General features: G+C 40.8%; 1 protein-coding gene across 1 annotated transcript in view; it reads right to left on the reverse strand.

Annotated features, from left to right (window-relative positions):
- LOC122788965 (disintegrin and metalloproteinase domain-containing protein 9-like) overlaps positions 1 to 13,692 on the reverse strand; it is a 1,117,261-nt gene that overhangs the window by 443,666 nt on the left and 659,903 nt on the right. The window contains exon 10 of the mRNA XM_044056033.1: positions 12,026 to 12,110. Coding sequence (XP_043911968.1) covers positions 12,026 to 12,110 — 85 coding nt within the window. The remainder of the gene's footprint in view (positions 1 to 12,025; positions 12,111 to 13,692) is intronic.

Below are 13,692 nucleotides of genomic sequence, written 5' to 3' on the forward strand. Positions count from 1 at the left end.
GAGGTTACATCTTTGTTAGAGCCTGATATATCCTAGTACACAGCAGAATGTCTGATCACATAGATGGTATAAGGCAATAAACAACAGCAAAGAAAATTATAAGAAAATTCCCCAGTAGGATACATGTTTTCATTGATGTTCAGAGCAGGTCAAACCACACCGTGCTATGGATACAATTAGAATATTGCATATACTACAAACTGCAGCAAGAAATACTTAAGATGATCTAGATAGAAGGTGGTTTTATACAGAAAGTGTACCAATATCCCTGGTGGGTGCCATCTGCCAAGCCTGCTGGAAAAACAGTGCTGAGTTCTTTAAGCTAGGCCAAATGTTGTTGCTTCAATGTCTGTGCTCCCAGTAGTTAGGATTAAAGCAACAGTGATTTAAACAAATAGCATAACACATTACAGTCTCCGAAGATCTGCAGTTGAAGGCTGCAGTAATGCAAGCATTTTAAGCCCTAGAATCCTACTCTTGGTCTCCCTATACTTGTCTGCCTCTGCCTACCTGTGTCTGTGCTCATCCTTTACCATACTGCTACTATTATACTCGTGAATTGTTCCTTAAGTACGTCTTCATGCTTAGAGCAGCCCATGCAGAAGGAACACTTTTATCTGCTCTCCTTCTTGACTTTTCCAAGAAACAGTTTCCACAACTGTGTACTGAGCATTGCAGTAGATGTCCTGTCACAAAATATACCACTGCTTTACCTGTTTTTAGACTGAAATGCTTTCCATGCCACCTACCATCTTTCCCCTTCATTTGTTCTTTTTGAAACAATACACTAAATATCATGTGTCCTTATATGTGCATTTTCATAGCTTCATAGGTAGGTACTAGGCTATCTGCCCGAGGGCATTTATAAGCCTAGCCAGAGTGTGTCAGCTTTCACCATCCCATTGATTAATTAACCAAGCCTCTGTCAAGAAGAGCCAATGAAGTGATCCCAGGGGTGTATTTTCTGTTACCCATCCACTCGTCAAGGTTTCTCTTGAAGAGTGTTAGTGAGGGGCTCTGCCTAACGTAGTTAGGAATTTTGTTCCAAAGTATGGGGAGTCTCTGTGACAGGAATCTATCCCTCTAGCATGTTCTATTTATTGTTGTGGTGAGGTTTAGGTTACTAGAGCAAGTGGCTCGCAGTGACTTGGATTTCTTTAGGTGGAGCATGTCCATCAATTCTGAGTTGGACATGGCTTTTTAAGTCAGGCAGAGATCACCTCTGAGTAAGCGATATGCCACTGAGTACAGCTGGAGTTTTTCCAGTCGGGCTGCATAGGACATATGTTTGAGGCCAGTAATCTTCTTGGTGAGGTACTCTTGTGGTCTTTCCAGTTGTTGGAAATGTCTTGTGAGGTACATCCCAAATACGGCATTGTACTCTATGATGGGTCTGATGAGTGACGAGTAGAGGGGCACTATAACCTCTTTATTTCTAGATGCAAACCCTTTAGTAATTAGATGGGCTACATAGAAGGATTTCCTAACTACTTTGGCAATATGATTGTCAAATGAGAGATTACTATCTACCTGGGTCCCCAGATGTCTTATTACCTCTTCTGTATTAAGGGGGCTGCCACCTATGTGGTAATTCATGAGTGTTTTGTTTTTCCCAAACGAGATGACTATGCATTTTTTGGCATTTAGCTTGAGACCATGACTTTGACACCATGTGTCCGTCTCAGTAAGGCCCTTTTGGAGAATGTCCATGTCAGCCGGAGAGTCAATTATGGCTCCCAGTTTGCAGTCATCGGCGAACTTGGTTAGCCATAGTCCTCCTGTGTTTGCCTGTACTTCTGAGAAGTATATGCAGAACAGTAGGGGTCCCAGGACCATGCCTTGTGGGACACCACTTGAGACTGGTTTAGAGTCAGACCTGGAGCCCGCTATTCTTAATGTGTGAGTTCTGTCTGTAAGCCAGTTGGCAACCCATCTCGTGACGTAGGGGTTTATGTTCAGGATGGTGAGTTTTTCTATAATTCCTGAGTGGGGAATGGTGTCAAAAGCCTTGGTGAGGTCAAGGTAGGATGTGTGAACCACCTTCCCCTCATCTATGGCCTTGGTGACTGTCTCAAAGAAGTCAACCAGGTTTAGTAGGCATGATCTGACCTTAACAAAGCCTAACTGGGTCGGTTCAAGTGTTTGGAGGTTCCCAATGTCTTTGTTAATGAGTTCCATGATGATGCGCTCCATAGCCTTGCAGACCAGGCTAGTCAGGCTTATGGGGTGATAGTTAACAGGGTTAGTTGTGGCCCCTCCTTTGTGGAGCGGAATAACCATTGCTGTGCACCATTCTATGGGCATGTAGCCTGTGGAGAGGCTGAGGTTGAACAGTGTGTTTAGGTGGGGGGTTAGTTTGTTCTGTAGTTCATGCAAGACACAGCCTGGGACACCATCTGGCCCCATTGACGCTGTGCTTTTGGCTTTTGAAAGGGCTGTTTTCACCTGTGCGTCTGTGATTTCCAGGGCATTACACTTTTCCGGTATTGTTGTGGGCCCTTTTGGGGGTGAGAGGGGGGTGAAGTTTGCACTAAATCTATCTGCCAGGATGTTGGCAATATCAGTAGGTTCAGTATATTTTGTGCTATTTTGCACTAACTCAGAGCATATCTGTGAGTTGCCACTTAGATTCTTGACATAGCTAAGGAAGGTTTTGTTGTTATCTTTCGAATCCTTGGCTATTTTTCTTTCGAAGATAGCCTTGGATGATTTTATGAGGGACCTTAGTGTCTTATTGATACTGATAAGGGATGTCTTTCCTTCTTGGGATTTGCTTTTTTTCTGAACTAGTTTCCTCCTTCTATTGTATAGCCTGTTTATGGCAGGGGTCCACCAGACTAGTTTCCTTCTCTTAGTGGAGTGAGTCTTGGTTTTGCTAGGGATGGTACAATCCATGCATCCTTGTAGGTGCTCATAGAGTGCATTTGTAAAGGTTCCTGCATCTTGGAAACTGTTATCCTTTAGCGTGGGGGCTGTGAAACTTACCACCTCTGTCTTAAGTAAGGTGAAGTTTGCTATAGAAAAGTTTTTCACTGTGGTTTCCTTGGTTGGGGGTGGTGGTGTGGATATCCAGAGTGATTAGTTTATGGTCTGATCTAACCAATGACGGATTGACCTCCCGTGTGGAACACCTGTCGCCCATGTTGGTGATGACCAGGTCCAATATGTTTTCACCTCTGGTAGGGGTACCAGCTGATCCAGGTCATTTGAGTTGATAAATTCCAGGAAGCACTAGACCTTGGAGTTTGTACTTGAGTAGTTTTCCCAGTTAACGTTAGGGTAATTGAAATCGCCCAATATCAGGGTGTTAGGTAGGACCTTCATGTTTTCCAGTGTCTCCAGAAAGGTAGAGTGGTGCTCCTGGGTCATGGAGGGTGATCTGTAGCAGGCCACAATTTGCACTGCAGATTTGCCTGATGTTAGTTGCACATGGATGATCTCAGAGGTATCATGCTGCGCCACTAACCTTGAGGTGTAGGTATCCTTGATGAATATGGATACACCTCCTCATTTTGTGTTTTGGTCCATGTTCTGTGGCCGAAATGTGTGGTATGAGTTGTAGCCCGGTAGTGCTGGGGTGCTCTGTGGAGCCTTGAACCAGGTTTCAGTTACTGCACAGATGTCGACATTCTCCATACTGAGGAGTGCTTCGAGCACGTGCATTTTGAGATTTAAACTCCTGGCGTTGAGCAGCATAACCCTCATTTTTTGATTTGTGCTGTTTACGGAGGTGGGTTTGACTTTTGAGCCTTGCCTAAAAAAAGGCACTATGGGGGCAGCAAGAGCCTTGGCCAGTATTCGAAAGCCTAGGGGAGACAGGTGCAAGCCGTCTCTTGCGAAGCAACAAGGTTTGTCGAGCATGTTGTCCCAGGCTGACAGACACTGGATCCCGTTTGAATGACACCAGAAGCTTAGCCAATTGTTGAAATTGATCATTTTTTTCTTTATACTACGGTATCATTCTTAGTGAGGGCAGGATGCTACTCAGGGTCAGGGTCATACCCACCTGGGCTACATGATCAGAGAGCTCTTCCATGTCTCTTTTCATGTAGTCCAGGGAGGTACTTATCAGGTCATTCACACCAACATGAACAATGACAGAGTCATATTTGTACTTGTTCTGGAGTGACCTGAGTGCTTGTGTTATGTGGTGGATTCTGGCTCCCGATAGGCAGCTAACAGTAACCCTCTCCTTGTCCAGCCTAGTGAGTGGGACGTCAGTGTGCCTGACTATAGAGTCACCTATTACTAGTGTGTTAGGTATGTTATTTTGCCTTAAGGGCTGTGATTGTGCAGCACACTGATTTTGTGTTTTATGTGTTGTCTGGTTTGTGACGGGAGGTGCAGGTTTTTTGGGTGTCTGCTTTGGAGGTCTCTGATTCTTTTGCAGTTTTTCATTTAGAGCCTCTGAGTATGATTTTGTGTATTTATGTGTATTTTTTGCCAGTGCTGGTTTAGTATGTCTGTGTGAGGCCTGAGGTGTGGTGCAAGTGTTAACCTTCTCCTCATGACTGCCTGTTCCAGTCTTGGGTGGAGAGAGCTTAGCCTCCAATTTAGCTATATAATTCATCTCTCGCATATGTTAATATTTTGTGGTAGGAGGAGAGGGCTGTCTGTGTACATGAGGCTGTTATAACATTGCCTCAGGATACCCAAGTTCACCAGCTGGACTGGAGAGTATACTTGAAATTGCCCTTTGGTCATGCCTTAATAGTAGGGTGAGCTGCTTAGTCACTTGGTTGGTGAGGGGTGAATAAAGAGCCTTGCCCTGCTGGGCAATCAAGTGTCGGGGTATATTAGTGCTTGCTATTAGGTCTGAGCAAGTGCTGGACTGTAGGATGCTTTTTAAGTGCTTAGGTTGAGAGTTAGACTATTTTCAAGGGATAAACTGAAGAGGAGACTTGGTGGAGCCGGGAATAATTTAGCCCTAGCTAACCGGTGCTGCCCGGACGTGCAAAACTGTGCAAACTCGGTTTTTACAGCAGGGAAATGAAAGAGATAGAAATTAGCCCAAAATGGGCCCTAATACATTTTTAGGGACAATCTTATAAAAATTATTTTTGGTTTGACAGGCTTTCTTTCCTCATCCCTTTTTTATGCTTGCCATATAGCGCTCTTGAATAGGGAAGCTTTGTTTTGCCAAAAAATAGAACTTATATGCTGTAATATGCATCACATTAATTGAAGATAAAATTACGCTGTAGCCTTTATACCTGGAATCACAAACTAAGTGCATTCTGTAGTCGAGAGTCTTAACATATTATTCTGATAAATTTGATATGATTTTTTAAATAGTTTTAAATATATGGTCCTGTATTGGTACATTTTACAAGGGTCATTTAAGTGCTCTGTTTTTTTCCTTTGGAATTTCATTCACAACAAACATGTACAGTTCATAGTACATACCATTGGTATTTTCTCATGAAATGAAAACCACAAATAATATTTTTTTCAAAGAAAAATGTACATGTTCTGTCTTTTTCAATGTTATAGCAAAATATACATCTTACAGTTGTTCTTACAGATGTACACACGTCTGAGATTTTGCTGTCTAATGTAGCCACTCTGCATTCCAGTTTGCCAGCACATTTAGTTGCTCCCTGTAACCCAACCTTGCTTTGAAGTCACCAGCTGACTCTAAAAATAAAATTTTACAGAATACCCCTGATTTGGACTCATATTAAATATCCAGTCCCTCTTAATACCTTTGATTTTCTGGTAAATCACTGAGGATTACAATGAGTCAATAATGCCATGCATTAACCTTTCACACTTATCATTGGGCACAAAATGCATGCTGATATAAACTCTATTCTAGTAACTTTTTAAGTGGCTTAGGGTAATATATAAACATTTATCCCTGATTTGTGGCCTTTGTTCTTCCATTATTTTTGGCTTTTTACAGAATTCCTAATCAGAGAAGGTGAGTATCCTTTGGCTTCCTTTTGTGGTTTAGAGACCCACGACTGAGTCCCACTGAGTCCTGAAATTGTGGAAAACAAAGAATAGAAATTCAGAAGGAGAACATTCAATACTGAAGCTCACTGTTGTTTTTTTAAATTGTTTCTTTGCACATGTAAGCCTTCAGCACCCCCCTGATGTGGGGGATACACCTACCATACCACCAACACTTATATGTACTAAATCCAAGATAATTGCATCTCAGAGCTAGGGGAAACACTCAAACACAGGACAACATTGGATTTAGTACATACTTTTTCAACTTTAGCACATTTAGTCTCACTGCTCCGGGGCTCACAGTTATGATTCTCAGACATTCAAATAGTTACCAATTCATCCATGTCTTTATATGCAGATAAATAAACTCCTCCACACAAATATTCCTCTCCCTCAATCCATACTCTTCTGTCTTTATCCTATTTTCCTATAATTCATGCCATACTCCATATTTTCCACCATTTGTTCTATTTGTCTATAACTTACTTTATCTATTATACTCTGCTACCACCTGCATTCAGTTATCTTTTTAATTTCTTCCTGGGTTTACAACCTGCTGCCATTAAAAGAAAATAGCATTTTTATTATGTCTACAAATTACATTGTTTTTTGTTCCATAGCAGCTGTGCATTTTACAAAGTATGATTTGTTTAATATACTACAGGAATCTTCTTTTGCCTTGCCTGCTTGCCCTTGTAACATATTGAATTTACTTATGTATACATTGTAGATATTTATGTTTTTGTTTTTTTAAATTATGTACTTGTCTGAAGGATTTCACTGCGGTGGTGGTGCTGCTGTAGTGTTGTCGCCTCACAGTAAGACGTCCTGTTCAATTCTCAGCTAAAGCGTCTTCTGTGTGGAGACATGCATGAATGGGCGTACCTTTGTTGAAGCTTGTGCGTCACGGCTGGCAACTCGGCACGTAAAAAATTACTGCCAATCATTAGCGGACCGGCGTTCCGCTGTGGCGACCCCTAACCGGGAAAAGCCGAAAGACACAACAACTTGTCTGAAGGATTTCCCTTTTCAAATTTCCCTCATAAAGGGGCACCGACCAGTGAGGCTAACAAATACCCACATTAGAGACTTAAATCATCTCCAGAAAACAAACAAGATTGCTAGAGGGATAGGTTCCTAACTAAATGAATTTATAGTCTGTGGGATGAATTACCACTACAGGTCAAACAAAACCCTATTCTAACTGTTTAAGGCTTATCTTGATGATTGGATAGGTCTGCATAAATTTACACCATGGTTTGTATGTACAGCCCTGATCAATTTGGAAGGTGGGCACTATTAATTACTTGAAAAGAGTGGTAAGACATTTTAAGGATATATACTTAAAGGCATATTTCTGTAAGCATCTTATGGTCTCTGTGATTGCTTGTGTGGCATTTTTCCCATGTTCCTGTGTACATTGTTTGTCCTATTCTATGTCTAAATTAAAAGAAAAAACTAAAACAAGGAAGATTGCTAACAGTAAGCTAATTTATTGTAGGCAGACTATTCTGGAAATTCGATCCTCAGGCTTGCTGTGTAACAGGTTTGATGAGCTGCTGTCTGTGGGGCCTGTGAGGCCTACAGCACTTCTTGAGTTACAAGACCTGGGAGTCTTACTCAAACATGGAACAAAATGCCTGGTATGTACAGAATCAACATTACTGGATCATGGTAGGTGATGGAAACGCAAGAGGTGTGAGAGAATATGCAAAAGAGGTTCTAGGGCTGGATTCACTGCAAGGCTAAAAGCAAATCCCTACAGACCTGCACTCCCATCCATTCTGCTGACAAAAGTTTGATCACTGCAAAGCAACATGGACTATATAAGGCTGGAATTATCTACTCAGAACAAGGTGAGGAAATGCTGTGTGCTTATTTTTACTAAAACTTGGCTAAACTCTTAACATTAATGACAGTGCAGTCCATGTGGAGGAGGTATCACTTTTTAGAGCAGACAGAATAGATTCTCTTAGTGGTAAGTCCAGAGGGGCAGTTTTCTGCATATACATCAATAACAACTGGTGTGCCAGTTGTGAGACAGTATCCTCACACTGCTCAGATAATCTGGAGTGTTTGTCACTGAAATTTAGACCCTTTCATTTACCCAAGGAATTCAACAGCACCTGCATCACAGCTGTCTACAGTCTTCCCAGTGCTAATCCAAATGAGACAATGACCACATTATACCAGGCTGTAAACGAACTGAAAAACAGGAATCCAGATTGTGTTCATATAATGGCAGGTGACTTTAATCAGGCCAACTTGAAAACAGTTCTGTCTCATTATTTCCAATATGTGGACTTTGCAACAAGGGATGAGAACACATCGGACACAGTGTACAGCAGTGTTAAGCTGGCATTTAAGGCAGTGCCTCACCCACACCTGGGAAACTCTGACCACCTCTCCATATTGTTACTATCAGTATATAAACCATTGATAACTAGAGGGAGACCAACAGTTAAACAGGTAAGAGTATGGCCAGAGGGTGCAGTCTTGGCACTCCAGAACTGTTTTGAGAGCACAGACTGGTGCATATTCAAGGAGTTGGCTACTGAAAACCAGTGTATCAGCCTGGAGCAGTACACTGAGGCAGTGATGGGCTACATCTCAAAATGTGTGGATGTGACAGTTACCAAAACCATCATCACATGAGCCAACCAGATACCCTGGTTGACCAGAGAGGTGTACAAACTACTGAAAGAAAGGAATGTAGCCTTCAGATCTGGAGACAACAAAACCCTCAGAACAGCCAGAGCAACTCTTAACAAAGGTAGTGAGGGAAGCAAAATGCACCTATGGCAGAAAAATCCAGAGCTGCGTATCTGACCAAAGAGACCCCAGGCACCTATGGCAGGGTATCCAGTCCATAACTGACTACAGACCCTTATCTTCGCAATGGGAGGACAACAGGGAATTCCTCAATAAACTGAATGTCTGCTTCAGCAGATTCGAGGAAGGGAACAGAACAACAGCAAAGAAAATGCCCATTGGCCATAATGAGAAGATGCTCACCCTCAACCCAGCTGATGTCCAGAGGGCACTGCATAGACTTAACCTGAGAAAAGCAGCTGGGGCAGCTGGGCCTGACAGCATCCTAGGGCATGTGCTCAGGGACTGCGCAGTCCAACTAACCAATGTCCTCATGGATATCTTAAGTACTTTCTGAGTCAGCAAATAGTTCTGAAATACTTCAAGGATACAACAATCATTCCATTACCAAAGACGTCTTCACCAACTTGCCTAAATGACTACCGTCCTGTAGCCCTCAGCTCTACAGTGATGAAGTGTTTTGAAAGGCTGGTCAAGGATGCCATAACACCTGGGCTGCCTGCTGATCTTGACCCTCTGCAGTTTGCTTACTGAGCAAACCGCCCTACGGCAGATGCCACCTCTCTAGTACTCCAGCTATTGCTGGAATACCTTGAGAGTATAAAACACCTATGCAAGGGTTCTATTCATTGAATGCTTTTAACACGGTCATCTCTCTTCATCTGGTAATGAAGCTATTCCAACCAGGCGTCAACACTCACTTTGTAACTGGATTCTTGACTTTCTCACAGACAGACCTCAGAAAGTGTGCACAGAAAATAACTCCTCAGATAGCATCACTCTTAACACTGGAGTCCCACAAGGTTGTATACCAAGTCCCTTGCTGTTCACCCTGTTAATGCATGATTGTACAGCCAGGTACAATACAAACCACATCATCAAGTTTGCTGATGACACAACAGTGGTGGGCCTCATCAGTAATGACAATGAAGCAGCATATAGAGATGAGGTGGAACAACTGATTACATGGTGTGGAAATAACAACTTAGCACTAAATGTGAACAAGACAAAACAGGTAATTGTGGACTACTGGAAAAATCACAAGGAGCATTCTCCCCTCACTATCAATGGGGAAACAGTTGAAAGAGTGAGAAGCATGAAGTTTCTGGGAGTTCACATCGATGAGGACTTGTCTTGGAACACAAATACAAATGCCACAGTCAAGAAAGCACACCAGAGACTGCACTTTTTAAGAAGGCCGATGAGAACGAATCTTCCATCGGCAGTTCTCACTACCTTCTACAGAGGTACTATAGAAAGCACTCTGACAAACGACATAGTATGGTATGGAAGCTGCTCTACTTCTGAGCGCAAATCTCTCCACAGAGTGCTGAAGACAGCTGAGAGAATCATTAAGACCACCTTACTACCAATGCATGACTTGTACTTATCCAGGTGTTGCAGCAGGGCCAGAGGAATAATTAAAGACTGCACTCACACTGCTTACTGATTGGTCCTGAATCTCTCATCTGGAAAGCACTTCTGAAGCATATGTTGCAGAGCTACAAGATTCAGGAAGGGCTTCTTCCCTAATGTCATCAGGCTGCTGAACTCTAGTAATAACTCTACTCCATGATGGTCACCTGGGTCAGCAGAAGCTGTCTCAAACTGTGCATTAACCTGGATGCCGGTCTCATCTAATACTTAGTGCAAGATTCACCATGACTGTAACTTATAGACCATCTAGGGCAGTAGCAATGCAGTAAAAATCTCTTCTTTCAGTGCAATACATGTTGCGAATTCATAAATTAACCACAGTGCAATACTCTAAGGTCCATAATGCAATACTCTTTATGTTCACAGTGCAATATTTAAATGTCTCTTTCTGTGCAAGGATCAATGCAATGTCTTAACTCATGCAAGCAAGTGTTCACTTCGAAAAGTGTTAAAATGTGTTTCTAATTGTATGCAATATTAGTCTGTCTACCTGCGTGTCCGTGATGTAATAGCTAGGTGTTATATATGTAAATGTCTGTGAAAATAGTCTATATGTTGTCTGCACATTGAGTTTGGAGACACGGAATTTCATTAAATTTTTGCACTTGTGTGATTTCGGAATGACAGTAAAGTTTACTTTGACTTTGACTACTCCCTAGGTTTTTTTGGTCTCTGTGGTCACCTGCCTGGTATTTTATCTGTGTTCCAATGTACTAAAAGACAATTTGCTGACAGAACAAATCATTAGCTAATGTAGTTCCCTGACTTGGACTTACTTATATGTGTGTTAGACTAAAAGTTAGTTACAACAGAAAGGGTTGCTCCAACCTCAGATTCATAGCGTCTCTCTCCTTTGATACACTACTGGCCAGAAAAGCTAATTACTAAGATCTGGACATCTGAGAATATCACAGACATTAATGACCTCTATAGACTTTGGAGGATACAGATATTTGTTGATACGCATCTTTAACCTAAACATCAACTAATTCTAAACTGTTGTAATGGATATCAATAAAGGACATATATCCCCAAGTCTGAGTGTTCCTGGACCACATATTTTAGTAGTGCTGTTTTTTATCAAAAGACACCCTCATGGAGGCTTTCATTTTTCTTCTGCAAGCTTCATTCACTGGTTAAGAACAAAATGAAACTCAAACATTCTTATTTTAAACCAATGAACATGCTATTTATATTTTTCTATTTTGAATTGAGCCACACATGAGCCATATTCCTATATATAGTGCTTTACAGCATGCAGTGCTAAGCTGGTACTCTTACTTGTATTCTATGTTTTCCTTTACAGTTCTTGTGCTGCTGATAAATATAGTAAAAAAGAGAAAAAAATATAGACACACACATACACACACACGCACATACATTCACAAGCACACGCACACACAAAGACATAACTCACGCCAGTATTTAACGGACATTATGCCAATGTCTTCTTTTTAGAACTGTTGGCATTAACCTTTTTTCATGTACCAAAGGCAAATCTATTATGGCTCTAATAGGGACGACTCTTAGAAGGTTTACTCAGCCTTAAACAAACCAGAATGAAAGCACTACAGGTGCTGGGTAAATTACCAAATGCATATTTATTATTTTTGATATCTATTTATTTTGTTCAGAGTTCAGTGTGCCACTGTGTATGAATAACTACCTACAGAAATGATAGTGTGGTAGTAGTGTGGGCTGCTGTCAATAAACCAAAATGGTATTTCATCTCTTTGTGTTCCCAGTTAATGTGTATTACAATATAGTTTGATTGCAAAGCACTTAAAATATTTCTTACTGTTCCAATTGAGCCTCCAAGTGTACTCGAGCAAACTGTGCCAACAAAGGCCATTCCAACAACTCCACCATAGGATCCTCTTGTTCTGCAATACAAGCAAATAAATCTAAGTTAAGCTCTGACTGTTCATAAGATTACAAAGTAAGATAGCAATGCCTTAGCCAATATCAAACTTAATTCTAACTAATATAAAGCCTACCCTATAATTTTGGCTTGTATATATATATATATATATATATATATATATATATATATATATATATATATATATATATATATATATATATATATATATATCTGTGAAGATCTTATTTTTCAGTATTATGCATGCTTGTTTTTAGTCATGCATTTATTTATTTATATTTGTAACTGGGAAGGACTAACCATAAATTATTGTTTTCAAGGTTGATATAAATGCTTTGTTTGGTTTAGGTTCTGCTTCAAATAGGGCATGTAAGTGAAGACAAAATGAAACAAGTAAAAGTTTCCATGACTGATGATTAATAAATGCGTAACAGAATAACATTAGACATGCATAAATATGATTTTTCTACTAATTTATTTTATGCACAAGTTTATTTAAGTGCCTGGATGCACTGTACACAGTAATGAGACACGGCATTAAGTATATTAGTTAAAACACAAAATAATATGCATATTAACATAGAAGAAGGTAAAACTTGCCAATTATAGTCAATTCAAACAAGTGTTTTTAACTCTCACTTAAAACTAGCTAAAGTGAGAGAATCCCCAAAGCCCATTAGAGAACAAGTTTTACAGTAAACCAGTAAATAAATGAACAAAAGCCAGATGATCCAAAAGGCACTGTCTGCTGTGAGATTGATTGATTGATTGATTGAGTGATTGATTTACATTTGTTTACTGAGAAATTCCAACTGGACACAGGTCCTTTTTCAGTGGAGGCCCGGGGTGAAAAGCTCCACAGAACAATAAATGAGCAGCAGAGTACATGAAGAACAATTGAATAAACATACAATAGCAAATAATACACACTGCAGCAAACATTAGCTATACATACACTATGAAACATAGTAATGAACAGATATACAATATCTAGCTAAATGCTAGGAATAAAGGTAGGATGTATATACAGATAGTACTAAGCCCAAACAGATACTGTTCTAAACTCATATACCTAAATCTTATATACAAATATTGCACTAAACTCAAGCAGATATAAAGCAGAAGATCCACATGAAGATGGAACAAGCTAGAAGGGCTAATGGGATGTTAGGGGAAGACAGAGGAGTAAGAGAGGGGACTGAGTGAGTAGTATAGTGACAGAAAGCTAGGTGTAAGTCAGTTGGATATGTATTTGGAGTTGAGATGAAGTGAGGTAGTTAAGCATGTTGTAACAGGTCTGAGAGATTGAGTGTGGAGAGAAGAGGAGGGTAAAGGGTGAGCCAGAGCCTGCAGAGGAAGGAATGCAATGATCAGATGATGTGAGGCACAATGGCTATGGGAGGGGAGATAAAGAGGAGGTAAAAGGAGGGTTACTAGTCAGGATTGGTGCATGGGCATAACCAGGGACTTTTTAAGTGAGTTTTTAGTGCAGTCGTGAAGTGATTGCAAGAAGGTAGTGTGGTTATAGAGGGGAGAGATTGTTCCATAATCTGGATATGATGCAGGAGAATAGTGCTTCTCCC

Source organism: Protopterus annectens, chromosome 14.part0 (genome assembly GCF_019279795.1).
Source record: "Protopterus annectens isolate FY-2018-M chromosome 14.part0, PAN1.0, whole genome shotgun sequence".
Classification (NCBI taxonomy): domain Eukaryota; kingdom Metazoa; phylum Chordata; order Ceratodontiformes; family Protopteridae; genus Protopterus; species Protopterus annectens.